Raw genomic sequence first — 17749 nt, 5'->3', positions numbered from 1 at the left:
TGCAAACACCAGCAGCCCCTTCTTCCTGGGCATGCTCTGCTCCCACCGAGCCTTTTGCTGCTCTTGGGCTCCGAGCTGGAAACCGCAGCTCAGGCGCTGGGAGGACCTTGGCCTCGGTGTAGTTTGCGGTTTGTGCATCTGCTGCTGCTGTGCGCGACCTGGGAGGGGAAGAAGGGATGCTCGGGGAGAGGGTGAGGGCTGCTGCCCTACAAGCGTCGGGATGCTGCCTCGCCAGAAGGGAGGGATGTCTCCCCGTAAGACGAGGGCATGCTTCCCCTAAGAGCCAGGGACGCCGCCTGCCAGGAGATCAGGGCGCTGCCCGGTGTGAGGAGGGATGCTGTCCCCTTTTCCCCATCCCCACGCTCCCGGGGAGGCTGCGAGGGGGCTCCCCCCGAGCACCCCCGGTACCGAGGGCGGGTCGGGGGCTGCCGGCGGCCGCTGGGGCGGGGGCCGGGGGGCGGGGGGCTGCCGGCAGCGCCCTCCCCGCCGGTCCGGGGGGCGCGGCTGCAGCGGGAGGCGGCGGCAGCGCAGCCGCGCAGGAGCCGCGCAGGAGCCGCGGCCGGGCCGCGCAGCAGGTGAGGGGCGTGAGGGCGGCCGGGGGGCGAGCACCGCGACGGGGACGAGGAGCGGGGGTCCCGGGGGGGAACCCCCCCCGCTGGGGGCCGCTGCAGCCCCGAGGAGCATCCTCACGTCCCCTCCGAGGGGTTTAGGGACAGGGGGGCTGGCGGGGATGCGGCGGTGCACGGCGGTTCCTGGTCCCTGCTGAAAATCCCCCACCTATATAAAAAAAAAAAAAAAAAAAAAACTTCCCGGGATGAGCCGGGCTGTGCCGGGAGCACCGGGCTGCTGTCCTTCACACGTGCTTCTGGCCGCTGGATGCCTTTTCCGCTTCGGAACGAGCGGGGGAAAGGAAAAGCGGCGCGGTGGGGAAAGCCCCGGAGGGAGCCCGGAACCCGCGATGGGGTCGGCGGCGGGGCCCCGGCCCCGGCATCGCTCCGGCAGCCGCGGCCCCAGCGCCCGGACGGCGCCGCCAGGAGCGGCCGCGGGAATTGTTCCGCTACCCGCGGCGGGGCGCGAAACGCTCGTCAACAATTTCCCCAAGTAGTCGAGACAGCCTCCGAGAAGTTGGGCTGCTCGCTGTAATATGCGTTTTTACCTCCAAAAGCGTTCTGATGGCGGTTTGAGGCTTTTTTTTTTTTTTTTTAAGGGTTACATACATTTTTCTTTTGATGAACACATGCAGTGTTAATTGAGGTTGCCATGGAAGGCATGCACGTAGTATAAATATGCTTCCTTATAGCCATGTGATTTCTCTTTTGTATTCCACCAGCCTCTTCTTGTATTCTGTGTTTTGCATATTGTCATATGGTGCATTAAAGATAAAAATATCTGCTGTCTCAGAGTGTAATTTCCCTAGCTGGAACTATGAGTGCATATGGAGCTGTGGGGGAAAGATTTAGCTAACCGTAGGAGAAGAAAATATATGCGTGCGTGTGTAATATATTTGCCATAATGTGGGCAATTAAAAAAATATAGCTGCTTCTGCCACGCAAAATAGTATTTTCTGTGGTGGAACATCACTAGGTTGGCATAATAGTGGCTTTATTTTGCCTGTGCATACCGATGCTCATTAGTGGAAAAAAATGCTGTGGTGCATCCTGAGGTAGAACTGCTTTTCCATCCCTCGTCTGCATCTCAGACTAAAATATTATGCTAAAAAATACTTTTCAATACTTTCATTTTTGCCCTGTGGTTCTTAACATTTGTTTGTTATGTTACAGATCAGAGATGGAAGCATCGGCTGCACTTCGAGGCAAAGCTCACCTAACCTGCGGCGGGAACTGAAGCAGAAAGCAGAGGCAAAGTAGCAGCTGACCTTGTCACTGGGGGGCAGAGCACCGCCGCCGTTTTACTGTTGCTTCAAGCAAGTTCCGTGTGCAATGTGAATTGCAGGTGGCTCAGCCAACGCCAGTTCTTCCCAAGTCCGTGGGGTGAATAAAAATTGTTAACTCTTGGCTTGATTTGTCATCCTTTGGGGGAATAAAAAACAGTGTCAGACTGTCTGTTACATGGTCATATTGTTAGACCACGCACAACTTGAAGTGGGTTATCCTGGAGGTGAGAGTGACTCTGGCCAGCGAAGCAAAGGAGAGCTGGTTCTTAAAGTCTGCCCAGAACTCCTTGGAGAGGCGATAAAGTGAGTAAGAAGACAAATGGGAGTTATAAAGTGGATGCAATAGCTTTATCAGAACTTCTCTCTGTACACTGCCACATCAGCTCATTAAAAAACAACTACCATTGTTTTGAGAACAGTATGGAAAAAAAAGCCCTTTGAGCATCTCTGCAGCTCTGATGTCTGGTGCATTAACCAAGAAAACCGATAATACAGCACAGACAAAGAGAGGTGCAAATATGGCGAAGGCAGCTAAGGAAATTCAAATGGAGAACCCAAAAGAACTGGAGACCCAGAGCGCAGGGACAACGTGCTCCCCATCAGAAGAACAGGCAGAAAAACCCTCCATGCTCTGCTTCAAGAAGCGGAAGAAGTCCTGTAAGAAGGGGCTGACCTCAAAGGATGCATGTGAAGGAGCTTCTGCGGCCTCGGAGGAGAAAAGCCAATGCATCGGCACAGACCAAGGGGAGGCAAAAGTTTCTGCTCAACCACGATCCTCCAGGGGAGCCTGGGCAGCTATTAAAAGTCTCACAAGACCTCGAAGAAGGCAAAAATCCTCTTCACGGAAGAAGGTGCCCTCTGATTCCCAGGTGCAGCTGGAGATAGATGCCGAGGAGGGCTGCAAACAAGGTTTCCCAAGGAAAAAGGCAAGCTCAGGTGTGAAGATGCCCTGCGTACGGTTCTCAAGAGGCAAGAAAAAGCGTAGCCCCTCTGAGGTAGTGGAGGAGTCAGAGGGCAGTGTCCAGGCAAACGAAGAGATGGGCATTTCGAATAAAGCCATTGAGGAGCCAGAGGAGCTGGCGCCGGCAGAGGAGCCAAGCAGAGCTGAGCCTTCCAGCCCACTCCCTGCGGAGAAGGACCAGGAGGACAAGGGTACGGTAGAAGAAGGGGCTGATGCTGGTAGGAAGAGTGAGCCCTTGGCAGAGTCCAGGCCTGACCTGGATGAACACGCAGAGCACACCACTCAGTTGGAAATCACCAGTTCAGAGGCAATTGATGAACACGCAGAGCACACCACTCAGTCCCAAATCACCAGTTCAGAGGCAGTTGATGAACACGCAGAGCACACCACTCAGTCCCAAATCACCAGTTCAGTGGCAGTTGATGAACATGCAGAACACACCACTCAGTCAGAAATCACCAGTTCAGTGGCAGTCGATGAACATGCAGAGCACACCACTCAGTTGGAAATCACCAGTTCAGAGGCAGTCGATGAACATGCAGAGCACACCACTCAGTTGGAAATCACCAGTTCAGAGGCAGCTGATGAACACGCAGAACACACCACTCAGTTGGAAATCACCAGTTCAGAGGCAGTCGATGAACCCGTCCAGGAACAGCTGCCTGAGGGGAGTCCGCAGCAAACTGCAGTGCACGTGGAAGAGAGGGAAGTCCCTGCCGAAGCACCGGTTTCCACAGAGCAGCCCAACAGCACCCCTGAAATCACTGAGGTGCAGGAAATAGCTAATATCTGCAAAGAGCTGCCTGAAGGGGATGAATCAGAGAGGAACACAAATCTTCCCGAGGAGTGCAAAGCTGAAGAGACCGTAATGGATTTCAGTCAGTCAGCATTTAAAGATGAGGCAGCGAGCGTGCAGAGCAGCTCCAGCCACCAGGAGAAACCCGAAGTCAACATGGGCACCTGCGTCGGCATCGTCATCACCGTCACCGAAGCCGTGGACTCTGACAACAACGACTCTGACCAGGACTATGAGCCGACCCTGGTTTTGCACCACAATAAGCAAAAAGGGAATAAAAAATCAAGTGGGAGCTTTGATTTTGGTCAAAAAGAGGGCCCTGAGGCTGGCAGCAGTGCTCTGGCAGAGGAGAAAGGCCTGGGTGACCAGGGGCACAGGACTTCGGATCAGTACGAGTTGCTCCTCATAGAAACAGCGTCTTCCCTCGTGAAGGCGGCCATCCAGTCATCCATAGAGCAGCTGGTCAACGAGATGGCTCTGGAACAGAACAAACACAACAGTTTCCTGTGATGGTGGTGACGCCTCCAATACAGGAGTAGGGGGAGCGTTTTCAAGCTGCTGTGGCCTGAGGGGGAGAGCAAGGAGGGCTCCCGGGGCCATGGTGTAGTTAGCTCTGCATGCCCGTGAAGTTGTGTGTATATGTGTGTGTGTGAAACGGGTCCTGGGACATGTGGCAGGCCCTGCTGTGCACAGCGCGTCCCCTGGGCCTGGGGCTTCAGGCAGCACGACTGCGCATAGCTGCAGGAAAATTAAGGCGTTACAGAGTTTTCGTTTATTGGCATCTTTACGTTGAGGCTACGTTTCTGCCTCCATCCATTCCTTATTTCCCCGCTGTTAGTGGTGTATGTACGTTTAGGGAAAGGTCTGAGGGGCAGCGAGCACCTTCCTGCCCTGGGTTCAGTTGGGTGCATGGGGCTCAGTGGGATCGCAGGAGGGAGACGGGACTGTGATGTGCAGTGAAGGTATCAATGCTGAGCAGGCCGGGGCTGGTGTTCAGCGTTGCACGCAGGTACTCCTGCACGCAGGGGTTAGAAACTGCGGTCACGTCAGATGAAACCATGTGGCTGCAGCGAGCGGCGCTTCTTGTCCCTCCTGATCCCCTGCCAGAAGCAGCCTGTGCACAGCCAGGCATGGCACAGCACACTCACTGTCAGCTCCCCTTGCTGACCCCAGGCTGTGTGAATGCCAAGAAAATGCCAGTGCTTGGTTTGCCGGGGGCTGCTCCTGCACTGCCAGGAGCAGCAGCACGCAGGATTGCCCATGGCCAGTCTGGAGCATGCCTGCCGCAGGGAGCCCCTCACCTTTGCCTTTCTTTGTCTGTCATGGTGAAGCTGTCCGTGGATGTAGCGTACTTCTGATATGTGGCATGTAATATAAATAGCAGTGAGCTGCATGCGACTCTTGCCTCGGTGTTGAAATAGCTCGGCAGCAGTGATGCGCTGCAGGTGGTGAAATCGCTCTAAGTCAGGAGCAGATTTGGTCAGGCTGCTGGCGGCGTCCCTGTGTGCGGGCAGCAGTCTGTCCCTTCTCCTGGCTGCAAATCCCTCCTGACCTGACTGCAGCGAACCTGGCATCGTGCCCCTCTTGTTCCCCCGGGCTCCCTGCTGGCTCCGTGGTGGTGAAACGCCGGAGCAACCCCACCAAAGTCCTCAGGGAAAACCCAGACACCAGGGCCTGGGGACACTGCCATGAAATGCCCAAAGAGGCCAGGTGCTGTCCAAAAATACAAGCTGCTCCGCTATGAGAGGGCTTGCTTGCAGCGTGTGTGCACACGCGTGGTGCGTGTGGGCATGCGTCACCTCTCACTGCCAGCCCTCAGAAAGAAAGGGGCCTTTTGATAATTCTGGAGTGCAGCTGTGTGGTTGTGATTTACGTACGGCTGCGTGAACGTTCGCCTGTTCTGCTGAGAAAATTCTCCTGCCTGTTTCTCAGCCTGTACAGAAATAGCAGCCTCCCCTGGCGATTGCTCATTGACCACAGTGGGAACACGGAGGTTTCTCTCCCCGGTGCAGTATCTGGGTTCCTGTTAAAACACAAGGGCTGACAACCTTCCTGGTACCCGGTGCACAACCACGTTTTAAACTTTGATAAAGGATCTCCGTCGTTATTAGAGGACTGCTAGCAGTGAGTGCCACAACTTGTTTCTGCACAAGTACAACAGGAAAAATCAGAGGGTGTTTAAAAAAAAAGTGTCGTCTTTTTCTGTGAATTTATTTAATAATCTATCGATAATTCAGAGTGTACAATATTAATGGCTTTGTACTTCATACCACGCCTTTCAGGCATTTTGCCATAACTTTGAAAGGGGCTGTTTTAGGGTGGCACATACCTCTGGAACTGCCGCAGTGCCCGCAGGAGCCGTGCCCATGATGGAGGCCGCGCGGGGCCCCGCTGGGCCCGGGACGGGCAGCGCCTGGCGAAGGGCAGCGGCAGCCCCGTAATGTGCTGCGGAGGGGGAAGCCTGGACTCTCATCAAGAAATGCAAAAGATGTACATATAACAGGCAGTTGCTTCATTAAATTTGAGTGTACCTCTTGTTTTCTGGCCTTGTGATTGACTGGGCAGCTGTGGAGAGATTTGTACGTGAGGAGATGAACCCACCTGATGGCACCTGGTTGTGTCCAGCCTTTTCAGGTGGCCGTACGGTGAGCAGAGAGAGATCGCAATGTTGTTAACAGACTTGAAATGTTTTGAGGCTTGCTCTTTTTTATAAGGCTTCCTTTTGGTTGTTGGTCAGTCGCTTCCACTCACAGATTCGTCAGAGCATCTGCGGGCTGAGGAGAGCCCAGCCCTGCAGAGCGTGGCTCAGGACAGCTGTTGTCGATGTAGCACGAAGGGCTTTGTCTCTCGAGGCTGCTGGCTTCAGGATTCCTGCTGGCAGGCCTCGGGTCCGCGATCTCCCGGCCGGCGGCACCGCGCTGATGGGAGGCGGAGGGGAGAGCAGCAACCGCCGTGTCCCAGACCTTTCTGCTACCATCAGGGGGGGTCCCACACCCTAATTGTTTTTATTTTTTTTGCGTAACATCTTTCATGCAAGGACTCCAGGCACTTTATACAATATAAGAAAATTGGGAAAAAAAAATACATTTTTAATAGTGTTATTTGCAGAACAAAATATACACTTCTAACAGCCACTAATGACTTAATTAAGACTCTTTACTCCTTCATTATGATTAGAGAATTGGACATTAATAAAACATAAGGACTTTATTCTTTTGGAGAATAAATTTTTGGAGAAGCATGTGACTGCCTGGCTGCGCGAGAGCACCGACGGGCAGGTTGGGTTTAGGACTGTTTTCTTCATGGGCAGCTGCAAGAAACGGGAATGGTGCGTAACCTTGGTCTCCTACAGACCAGTTCAGGCTGCTCCTGGGCCACCTGCCCTCTCATCCAGGAGTTCGTTGCTCTGCTGCACCTCTTGGTTACAGAAGTGTTGCTTTGTAGCAGCATCGTAATGAATTAATTTGTTCTGCTCACCCCACAGTCTGCGCCGCTGCTTTTTTTCCCAGATGTTTCCAGTGCTCCTCTTGGCAGGGACTATCCAGCTTTCTATTCAACAAGTCCCCTCTCCGTGCTTTGCCATGTCACTTTAAGTATTTTCATTTCCCACAGCTTTTTTTTTTTTTTTTTTTTTTTTTTAGTTATTAGCAGCAAAGAAGAGGGTGTTTAAATAGTGTAACTCGTGCCCAGGATCACTTCCAGAGGGATAAAAAGCTTTTCTGTTATGTCAACACTGAGCCCAGCAGAAAACAAGTGTATTTGCTGAAACATTCCTTGTGAAAATGGCTGGTCGACAATGATGGCTCAAACAAATATTGCATTTTCTTTCCTGCCCTGCGGCACCCGAAGAGCGTTGAGATGCTCAGGCTGCTGAGGGCCAGACCTCCAGCTGCTGGAGGTTGCTGCTGCCACACAGACTTCAATCGACCAAATCTACAGCAAGCAGGAAGCCAGCATTTGAATTTAAGATGCTTTCCCTGAAAAATAAATGATGGATATTTTCATGCGTGCTTATGTATAAACTGAAAATCTGAGAGAGATTTCACACATGCATAGAAGAAATTGGGAAAAGTTGTGAAATACATGGAACCCTTTCAGTTCTGTGCTGGGGAGTGATGGATGGAAGTGGGACCCTGCTGGTGGACTCACGTGTTAGTGGAAGCAAAGCCGTAATGCTGCTTGTCTTATAGATACAGGGCTTCAACCTCTGTAATTCAAAATAATGAAATGCTCCAAGAGAACAGATTGATTTAAACAATTTGCTTTAATATCATTTTACATCTGCAGTTTTATTTCCCAGAGAAATGGTTCTTGTTAGCTCTTGTTGGGTGGTATTAAAGTAATGAAATATTTTAATTTGCAGCCAGATAAAAATCTTTACATTAAATGTGTTTTTGTTTAACTAATCAGAGGATGTTATTGCTTATATGGTTATTTAAGGAACAATATAGATTAGCATTTTCAGGAGCCACCACTTGCATGTTTCTTTCTTTTTGCAGCACACTGTGAAGAGTGAAATTCTTTGCTAAACGCTGGGATTTTTTAGAGTACATTTAGCTGAAAAGTGGCTTTCAGCAAAATTGCCCCAAACCAGGGGTTGTTTTATCACATAAGAGAGAAGTGATAAACATGCTGGATATAAAAGAGGGGATAAGATGTTAAGAAAGCACACTTTGTGATCCAAATTGGGTGGGATGAAGGCTGCGGGGCTGGGGGGGCATGGACCAGCAGCCCCGGCAGCCGGGCTGGGGGGCGGTGCTCGGCTTCCCCAGGGTGTTTTATCTCAGGTGAAATTCAGGAGGCAAGGTGCTGAGCTTTGCTGCGCCTGGGTTTTGAGGGCTGAGGTGCCTGGTTTGGAATATTCAGTGGGAGCATTTCCTCTATTAGGCTGCTTTTGAAGTTGTGTCATTACTTTTTCTTAATGAAACATGCAAATCCAGTACGCGCTGTGATTGCGTTTCAGGGAATTCAGCCCTGACACAGCTCCAACTGTAAATACCTCACCGGCATGTAATTCAGGGCAGGTCCATCCTCCCCTTTTCTCACCAGTCAGAATAGATTTTCCTAGTGCTGGACTGCTGGGACGCCCACGTAGAGCACTCCTTTTTGGCATACCCAGACAGGAGCAGGAAAGAAAAGCCTGTCTGCTTTTTATCCAGCAGCAAAGCTGAAGATGAGTGCAGCAGTGTGTCACTACCTGCTGCTGGTAGATTCCCGGGGGGGCTGTGACAAGCCCGGGGTAAACCTCCCTCCTTGGCCACTGGTAGCGAATGGTCCAGGCCTGCTTCTCCTGCATGGGAAGGCTGAAATGGAAGATGACCTTGAATTGCCGCCCCCAACGAGTTGATGGTTTGGGGTGTTGGTTTTTTTGTTGTTGTTGTTGTTGTTTTTTTTAATTATTATTCTGCCTGGAATCAAGGAGCCGGGAGAGGCCACCTGCCCGCCAGCACCATCACCTGGGCAGCTGGCACCGCTCCCTGCCAGCCTCCCAGAAATTCAGGGTGGAAGAGGGAGAAGGCGACATTTGCGTGTGGGCTCTGGCAGGGGAAAAGTATTTCAGAGTGCCCACCTGGGAACTGTGTGGCATGCATTGGGTGGTAAGCCCTAAGCTAGAGGTGGCATCACCCTGGGTTTTCTTTTGCCTATGCCCATGGGCATTGACCAGCCAATGGCAGATGTCCGAAAGGAATTACCAGGATCATTATTCTGCATACTGGGACAAAACTTTCTTGTTTTCATGGAAAAAAAAAAAAAAAAGAATAGTTTTCAAGCCCAGCTGCACGTCAGGCAGATTTTTCGAGCATGCTCTTGCCTCACGTTAAGTAATCCGAGTGCCTTCTACATGCAGGGCTAAAACTTCTTGCTGTATCCAGGAGCAGCTGCTGTCCTTGCTTAGAAAATATAACTGCCTTCTAAAATTATTTCCTATTCACAAGGCTGAGAGCGAATGATGCTTGCGAGGGGTGGTTCCAGTTAGCATAGCTCTGCGTTGACAAGGCTTCTGTCTCAGGCTTCTTCTACCGCTTTAATTATAACAGCGCTTTAACACTTTCAGAAGAAAAATGCTGAAAATACATTTCTTGTATTGCAAATGATGAAAAAAAATGCCTCTCCCAGATGTTTGATGACACAGATGCTTGGCACCACAAAGATGAGCCACAATACACTAAAAAGGAGTGAACTGGTGAAAAAAAGTCGCTTACACTCCTAGGTTTTCAAAGACTTGCACCCCACGGTGCTGGTCACAATATGTTTCGGCTGTTGGCATTATTTGCAGATCAGGATCACCCCTAGGACCTGCACCCTAGGACCTGTATGTGCCTGTGGCAGCCGGCAGGTACCTGCCTGAACCTGACTTCTGCCCGCGGTCACCGCTGTCGTTACAGCTCCCTTTTAATGGCCAAAAAGCGAACAAACCCATTTCCTGCTGTCCTCAATAGCGAGCCCTTTGTTTACTGTCCTTTGCTTGAAACATGCCTGCCATATGTTTATGTCTTGTTGATCTCGGAGGGGTTTGCAGAGGCACCAGGGGCCATTTCACTGCCAATACGAATGAGTTCAGGCACTTGAGGCACGCAGCTAAGTTAGCGAGGTGCCCATCTCCCCCTGAAGAGTCTGAAAGCTGCCACTTTTAGTTCTTTTCTGCAGCTTTTACTTCTTCCCTGCAGCTCTGTCCCTACCCAGCTGACCCCCCCCGGGTGATGCTACGGGGGCTTAAATCAAGTATGGGAAGACTACTGAAGCAAGCAACACTCAACGGTGTCACACACAAAGGTGGGCTGTTATAAAATACCATTTTTTTAGCCGTCCTGCAGAAAGGGAAGCTGGGGGAGCCCCAGGGGAGCCCGAGGCCCCAGCTGCACGCCGCCTGCAGCCACGCTCATGTGCCAGGGGCTTGGCAGGAGCTGGCAGCCCCACGAGTCAGGCTGCGTTTGTCTGCCAGCCGTAAAAAAAGGCTTTTGAAGCCCAGCTCCACAGCTTGGGTGCAGTCACATGAGAGCAGCCGGAGCAGCTCTAAAGGGCGCGCACAGCGAGCGGAGCGCTCGCCTACCAGGCAAGCACATAGCGAACGGCAACCTGCGTTGCCTGACATCGTCCGTGCAGGCTCAGAGGCTGTTTGGTTTTTCCCTTTGTCTTAAAACACAAGCTGGCAACCCTCAGTGGCCGCTCTGTCCCCTGCAGCGTGCAGCTCCCCGCCCGGCAGAGGCAGCGGCCGCCCGCACAAAGAGCTTGGCTGGGCTTTTAGTTTGGCTGTGGTTTAATTGCACATCTTGCTCCAGGACTGTTTCAAAGACCACAGCTCAAGGGGCCTGGCTACAAAGAGATGAGGACCTGGTGTTTTGACAGCGAGCTGTTCTCACCATTGTTCAGATGCCCCTCTCCTAAGACAATGACTCAAGTCCCCAGGGGCTGGCAGGACGCCCCCAGCACACTGCTGCTCCCCCGAGCCGGATAATGGGATTACTGGGCAGGGAGGGAGCCTCTGCCCTTTGTTGCAGAAGAAATCTGTGTCACAAGAGCGCCGTGTGTCTGGCTGAGACCCTCTGCTCACGAGCCTGCTCTTGAGGGATGGATGAGATGGAGCCCGTCTGGCAGGAGGCATGGGTACCTCGGGTGGAAAACTACATAAGGGTGAAACGTCAATCCAAGAGGAACACGTTCAATTTTAAATCCCTCTTGGATGAGATTACTTTTCAGAAATCAAGTCATGATAAATGAAAGGTAAAAAGAGTCCATTTTACCATTTTAAGGTGGCTCCAGAAGTGGAGAAGAAATAGCACATCATGTTACTTGCTCCTAGCAAAACGTTGTGCATTATTTAATCCCCTGACTCAGGTCAGGATGTGGTCCCTAGAGAAGCTCAGTGAGGAGCGGACACTTCCTTGCAGCTTTCATCCCTCGGTGCAGAGAAGACAGCCCAATACTGGGAGGCAACCCTAGAGGGGCATCCACATGTCTCCGTTCATGCACTAGCCCTTGACAAAGGGGGAGCAGGAAAGAGGAAAAATGCATGCAAAGCCCTTGAGCTCATGCCTCGAAGTAAATGTAAACGATTCTACTGACGAAGACTCTGGGGCTGGTTGAACACAAGGTTTCCAGCCCTGCAGCAACACCACAACCAATTCCCTTGGAAAAGATCAGTCTTAGGGCTCCCACATGTATTTATATAGAGATTTATTAACTGCAATTATACAGCACAAACTTCAGGATTTATCTCCTTGAAATATTTATTTAAATTAAAAACAAACTATTTGGGAAAGAGCAATATATATGTCCCTCTACACTTCCCTCAACTAGCTTCAGAAGAGCAATTCTAGGGGATACAAATATCCCTTGATGCCACTCAGTGTATTAGGGGATGTATAAACCTCACGCCCACAATAAGAACTGGAGTAAAGCACAGCAAGAATAAGTTCACATTTATCAAAATGTAACCGAGTTACATGGAGGCTTCCAAGAAGGACTTAGATTTGAATTACCTTGAGTTTAAAAGTTAGAGAAGTAAAAAAGTACACACACAGGCCAAACACAGTTCTTCACTAGCTCAGTGGTGACGGGAACGATGGCTGAAGACAGTTCTAGAGAGCAGCCACCCACTGCACGGAAAATGCTCACATATCCAGCGCCTGAAGGGGGAGGAAGGACTACTCTACCAGGATCGTATCCACGCTTTCTTGGATAAGATCAGACTCCAATATACATTCGTCCAGGTGGTCTTGAGATAAACTGGGGCTCTTCCCCACGCTCTCACTGTCACCGTAAGGTCGAAACCTGGGGGTGGCGGGGCTCTCCAGCCGCTGGCAGCGGCCGTACTTGGGCTGCTTCCCTCTGTGTGTGTACATGTGTTCCAGCAACTGGCTCTTCCGGAAAAACGCGCGGCCACAGATGGTGCAACTGATTTTTCTTTTTCTCGAGAAAGAGAAATTGCAGTTCAGCTCCACCGGCTCGTGGTCCTTGGAGATGAGGGAGAGCTGGCCGATCTGCAGCGGCTCGAGGTCGCCGCAGCTCGGGTGCTCCAGCTGATGCTCGTCCTCTTTGAGGAGGAAGGCCCCAAGGCGGTGACCCTCCCCGGCTTCCCTGCTCTCCGCCAGAGGCTGCACCTCGCCAAGGTCGCTGCTCTCCAGGATGGAGGCCGGCACGCCGAAGGGCAGCGAGCCCGAGACGTGGGTGTGCAGGTGCTCCCGCAGCCCCCCCCGGGAGTCGAAGCGCTCCCCGCAGTAGTGACACAAGTGCACCCTGAGGTTGGCCTTGGCAAAGATGGGGCTGGCCACGTCCGGAGAAGGAGGGGTGCAGCTCTGGGACACCACGGGCTCCGAGTCACACTTCTCCTGCTTTACGGAGACGGAGAGCTTTGGCAGCTCTTCTGCTGGCTTGACCAGAGCAGCCGGCTGCGCGGCGGGACGAGCAACCTGCTGGTCGAGGGAGCTGTCGTCGAGCCCGATGGCGAGGGAGAGCTGCAGCTGCGGGTGATCGCCCTGGGCAGAAGACCTGCTGCCCGGCTTGGCCAGCGTCTCCTTCGCTCCCAGACGTTCCTTGGCCGTTTTGTGGGCAGTTGAGATCTGGATCCCGTACAGGTTTGAAGACTGCACGGCTTCTGAGGGGAACACCTGGTTCATCTCGATGGCAATATGGGAGAGGTGGTCTGCGTGGAGAAACCGGATGCCCTCCTCCAGCCGGCTCTGGTTGACGGTCTGCTTCGGCCCCTTCCCAGTGTACATGATATGCAGCAAGTAACTGAAAATGTCAGGCTGGATGTCTGCAGGCTGAATCTTTATGCATTCACTGAAACAAGACAGATGATTAAGTACATACTCGACTCCCAATTACAGCCCTGATCCATTATCTGCCCATTCATTTGCACCGCCGTTTGCTTTTAGAGCGTGGGCACTGCTGCCTGGCTCCAGAATCAGGGCGAGCAGCACTCCTTGCCAAGACCTGCGGAAGCGCATATGCCTTGTCTGTAGAGCAGAGTGCCTGAGCATATATTTACCTGTGGGACTGTAACGACTGCGTGCACAAGTGCAGCGAGGAGCTAGCCTCCATCTACCCCCTTGCTCGCATGCACAGCCAGCTGTGAGGGCGCGTACCTGCAGCGGTGCTGTGCGAGCTGCGCCTCGCCCGTGTGCGCCGCTCCAACGACAGGAGGCACAGAGCGTCTGTGTGTTAAAGTAATAAATTCAGCTGCCATCACTGCATAATCTTTATGAGCTTTGCACTTAAGTGTCAGCAAACAACGTCTATCAGCCAGGAAGTTCGTTCATCTCACGCCCAGCCGAAGGGCTGCGTGCAGGTGGATGATGATTGTCTGGTGAAGGTGCTGGAGGCCACGACCCTCACCAGCACAGGCAGGAAGAGGAACAGAGAAAGGATTAATCAGTTACAAGCAGCAAACTCCAGCTCTGAGGTGAGATTAGAACTCAGCACCGACATCGTTATACCTGCAGAACCACTTAGGACCCGGCCAGGTGAAACATCTGAGCAGCAGCTTGAAATAAGTGGGTGATCGCAGTCCCGGCCCTTATCTGCACGAGTCTGAGGCGCAGACCTGTGATAAGGCTACGGCTCCCTGATTGCTTCAGGCTCGCGGATCCTGCCAAAAGGGACAGTCCCACCCAGCAAGCTGGGCCGGAAAAGCCATCTAGCCAAATGTGTTTTGCTCTCTTTGCTGGGGTAACTCCTGAGGCCACACCAACGCTGGTGCCAGGGAGGCTGCGTGGGAACGCGTGGCCAGAGCGCGGGCAGGGCTGCGCCTCCCTCCCGGCCCGCGGCGGCTATGAAAGCGCAGGATGAGTGCTCAGCCTCGCGGCGGTGCCTGCGGCACGGACACCTGCTGAGCGGGACCCGAAACTGGGCTTTGCTGGTCTCTCTGGAAAGGCATGAAGCCTCCGCGCTCCAGCGAGCACGCGGAGGAGCAGCGTCCTGTCACTGGGCTTATTCTGCAGCCAACTGCAGCGTCTGGCTCCAGGCAGCCGAACGGCCATCACACGCAAAGTCTGGACCCACCGGAGCCGGGCAAGGGGACTGCACAAAGGCCAAAGTAAAGTGACACATGCGTCGCCACAAGGCGATGGGTGTCCCTGCAACGCCAGCCTGCGAGGTGTCACTGCGTGAGGACCAGGGCACCCACGCATTTAATCCTTCTGCTCACACAAATTTCTCATTTTTGAGATGCAGGGCCTGAATGTCGGCATACGCTGGATAACAAGGGTGGTTTTATGGGCTGCACGACACCTTTAGAAAGGGGAAAAAGCCGAAAAAGTCGAGCAGAGAGGTGAGAGGGTAGGAGTGGTTAAAGGGTAGGGAGAGATGTGCACATCCTTACCTTGTCTGATGGATAAATATCATCTTAAAATAGTTTGAAAAAGCAGCTAGCACCGCTCTGTGGGCTTTGAAGTAAACATCTCCGATGGCAACTGTGCAGTCGCACAGGAAGCCAAACTCCCGCTGCATGTTCAGCTGCTGGAGGAGGAGGACGCTGTGGCCGCTCGTGTCCATGGCGTGTCTGCGGGGAAGAGAACAAGGCGTTCATCTCTGCAAGAAACCTCTGGGCTCCCGCAGGCTCGGCCGCGGGTCTCTCAGCGCCGAAACGATGCTGAACACGGGGGCAGAGCTCTGGGGAGCCCCGTCCTTTCCCACCGACACCCCAAATCCCACGTCCCGGGGCTGACCAACTCTCCCCGGCTTTGCCACGCTGCTGCCACGAGCACGGCGGCTTCTCCCACGGGGAAAGCGTGCAGGTGCCCGCTTCGCCCCCCCCCCCCCCCAGCACACACCTTCGGCTGGGCACAACCGGTGCCATTCAGGAGCCGGCTACACCCGCGGCCCGGAGCGGAGGAGAGGGGCCCGGCAGCGCGCACACAGAGGGAGCCCTGTGCCGCCCAACAAAGCCCTCATTGTGCAGCGCCGCGCCGACGGCCCCTGTGCAAACAAACGCTGATATTCCCTATTGTTTCCCCCGAAAATCACACCCGGGGGGTTGGGGGGGGGGGGAGGAGGAGGAGGGGAGGACGAGGAGGAGCAGGAGGATGAGGAGGTGGCAGCGTTTGCTGGGCAGCCTCACCCCCCCCCCCCCCGCGCAACCTCTTACCCGCGGAAGCGCAGCCCCGGCTCTGCGCGGCTCCGCCCGCTCCCTGCGCGGCGGATGGGGTGGGCGCTGCTCCCCCCCGTGCTTCCTGCCCCCGAGCCGGGCCGGGCCGGGCAGAGCCGGGCCGAGCCGGGCCAAGGCGGGACGGGCCGCCCCCGCCTCGCTGCGGCGGCTCCGGGTGGAAAAAATGACCGCGGGGGCTGCGCGGTTGTTGCGCGGCCCGGAGCTGAGCGCAACAGCAACCACGCAGCCCCAGCCTCGAGCTGTGCCCTTGGCTGAAAAGTTCCCTGAGCCATCAGCCCGTGCTTGGCTTCTTGTGGTGAAAGAAAAGGGCCTGCCGTTCCCTCGTACAGCAGCCGGAGCGAGGTGTGACGGAGCTGCGCTCCTGCTGCCTCCCGTGCAGCAACACCCGCTTTTCTTCCCCAACCCCCCCCAAAAAAAAAGCTGGCAGAAAGTGGTTGGCGGTTTCGGGCCCCGCTCTCGTGTTGTTTAACATATTTATCAAGCCATGTGCAGAGCCAGTGGCTATTTGCAGACGGCATGCTATTTATTTAAATGATTAATAATTTACGTGTTATCTAGGTTGACTCCGGCCCAAAGAGGGCTTTGAAGAGCTCTGGAGAAGCTGGAGCCAAAATGATGGGAGCGACGATGGGAAACGGAAGCTGGTGTTCGGCTGTAACATCCCGGGGCCCTGTGGGTATGAGGCGACACAGCCCGTGCTGCTGGGTTGGGATGTGAAGCAGGCCGTGATCGCAGCTGTCTCCATGGTCGTGTGCGCTCGCTGTTCCTCCGTGGCCAGAAAATAATAGTAAAAAAATACATCGGGAAGGCAAATGTCGTGGGAGGTCGCTGAGAGCCTGGGGATGGAGTGAAAAACAGGGTGACATGTGCCAAGTGTCAGCCAGAGGTGGCAGAGGTTCCTGGAGTGACTCGTGTGGGGAGGGCTGGGGCGCAGCAGCGCTGCATGGGTGCCTTTTGTGTTGCCCTGTGCAAGGAGCTGCAAGGAAAAAGACTGGTCAACTATGGAAAAAACAAACAAACGAAGAAAAACTTTTCAGTGTGATTTGAAAAACATGACAGGGTTGGCTTATGGAGGCCATTTGGCCTATGAGGCAGGAAAAAGGCCGACTGTGCGGGTTCGCCCTTAGCACTGCTCCGGGCATCACCCCCTGGAGCCAGGCTGCAATGTGGAGAGGAGAGAAATGAGGGCATCTTTGGGACCCATTTTGAAAGCTCCACTTTTATTCAGCTGTGGTTAGAAAATCCCCAAATGTGCGTGGGGGAAGGGGCGGTGTCCCATGTGGAAATCAGGACTCTATTAACTTGGTTTGTCCCATTGTAAGATGCCTTGGGGAAACTTTGGGGTCATTGGAGCAGGGATCAATGCCGATACACGTAAACATTGTAGGGGGCTATTTTGGTGCATTCTTTCTGTTATTTCTTTTGTAGCTTTTGCCATTTTCAAACCTGTAATCACATCTTTTAACTTGGCTACCACTCGGTTTTTCCCTTCGGCTTGTCTAGAGCTAGAAGGGATCTTGGATACTTGCATTTGACACAAAACTGATGGCGTCTCTAGAAAACGTGTCCAAACGAAGGAGCTCTGCAAATTAAACGCTTATGATGCATGCAGGGAACAACCGATGTCAGTTTAGAGGTGGAAAAGTCAAGTGGCAGGCCCGGGAGAAAAGCCTGACCTGGCAGATGTTTCCTAGCAGCCCTGTGGCAGGTAGCAGAGCGGCCGCCCGCAGCTTTGGGAAATCCCATTTGCTCACCCGGGACAGTTCAAGTGGAGCTGGAGAGGTTCAGGGAGAGTGATGGGAGGAGGGCCTGGGAAAACTCGGAGAGAGAGAGAGAGAAGAAGAAAAAAAAAGTGGTCTGCTCGGGATCTGTGATTAAACGTGGTAGCGGCTGCCAGCTCCTGCGCTCTCTGCATCAATGCATAAAGTGGGGCGGCAGGGATATGGACGTGTGAAATTTCAGCAGAGAGCAAATACTTCCTCGTGCAAC

The 17749-nt window shown here is 53.5% G+C and overlaps 2 protein-coding genes across 5 annotated transcripts; one reads left to right on the top strand and one right to left on the bottom strand.

Moving 5' to 3' along the window:
- The first annotated feature begins 472 nt into the window (after positions 1 to 472).
- AKAP5 (A-kinase anchoring protein 5) lies at positions 473 to 8119 on the top strand. The gene is made up of 2 exons (XM_083839107.1): positions 473 to 575; positions 1782 to 8119. The coding sequence occupies exon 2, from the start codon at positions 2353 to 2355 to the stop codon at positions 4159 to 4161; it is 1809 nt and encodes a 602-aa protein (XP_083695233.1). The 5' UTR covers positions 473 to 575; positions 1782 to 2352; the 3' UTR covers positions 4162 to 8119.
- A 3690-nt stretch (positions 8120 to 11809) lies between these two features.
- On the bottom strand, positions 11810 to 17663 carry ZBTB25 (zinc finger and BTB domain containing 25). Of its 4 annotated transcripts, none has more exons than XM_083839102.1 (4): positions 15740 to 17663; positions 14975 to 15154; positions 13740 to 13808; positions 11810 to 13434 (listed from the first exon to the last, which is right to left on the bottom strand). In XM_083839102.1, the coding sequence occupies exons 1-4, from the start codon at positions 16276 to 16278 to the stop codon at positions 12297 to 12299; spliced, it is 1926 nt and encodes a 641-aa protein (XP_083695228.1). In that variant the 5' UTR covers positions 16279 to 17663; the 3' UTR covers positions 11810 to 12296. The 4 variants fall into 4 exon arrangements, with proteins under 4 accessions (XP_083695228.1, XP_083695230.1, XP_083695229.1 ...); XM_083839104.1 differs by having other exon boundaries at positions 15426 to 15763; XM_083839103.1 differs by lacking the exon at positions 13740 to 13808.
- Between the last annotated feature and the right edge of the window lie 86 nt (positions 17664 to 17749).

Source organism: Anser anser (assembly GCF_964211835.1).
Source record: "Anser anser genome assembly, chromosome: 5".
In the NCBI taxonomy this organism is placed as follows: domain Eukaryota; kingdom Metazoa; phylum Chordata; class Aves; order Anseriformes; family Anatidae; genus Anser; species Anser anser.
The sequence above is the reverse complement of the archived record's forward strand: the minus strand, read 5'-3'. Positions and strand labels throughout refer to the sequence as shown.

Excerpts from the sequence above, each read along its gene's own strand:
- AKAP5 (XM_083839107.1), top strand. The coding sequence starts at position 2,353 with ATGTCTGGTGCATTAACCAAGAAAACCGATAATACAGCACAGACAAAG.
- ZBTB25 (XM_083839102.1), bottom strand. The coding sequence starts at position 16,278 with ATGCCGTCTGCAAATAGCCACTGGCTCTGCACATGGCTTGATAAATAT. Across the intron at positions 15,155-15,739 it reads CCGGGGCTGCGCTTCCGCGG|ACACGCCATGGACACGAGCG; the intron begins GTAAGAGGTTGC and ends TCTTCCCCGCAG. Across the intron at positions 13,809-14,974 it reads ATATTTATCCATCAGACAAG|ACGCTCTGTGCCTCCTGTCG; the intron begins GTAAGGATGTGC and ends TTTAACACACAG.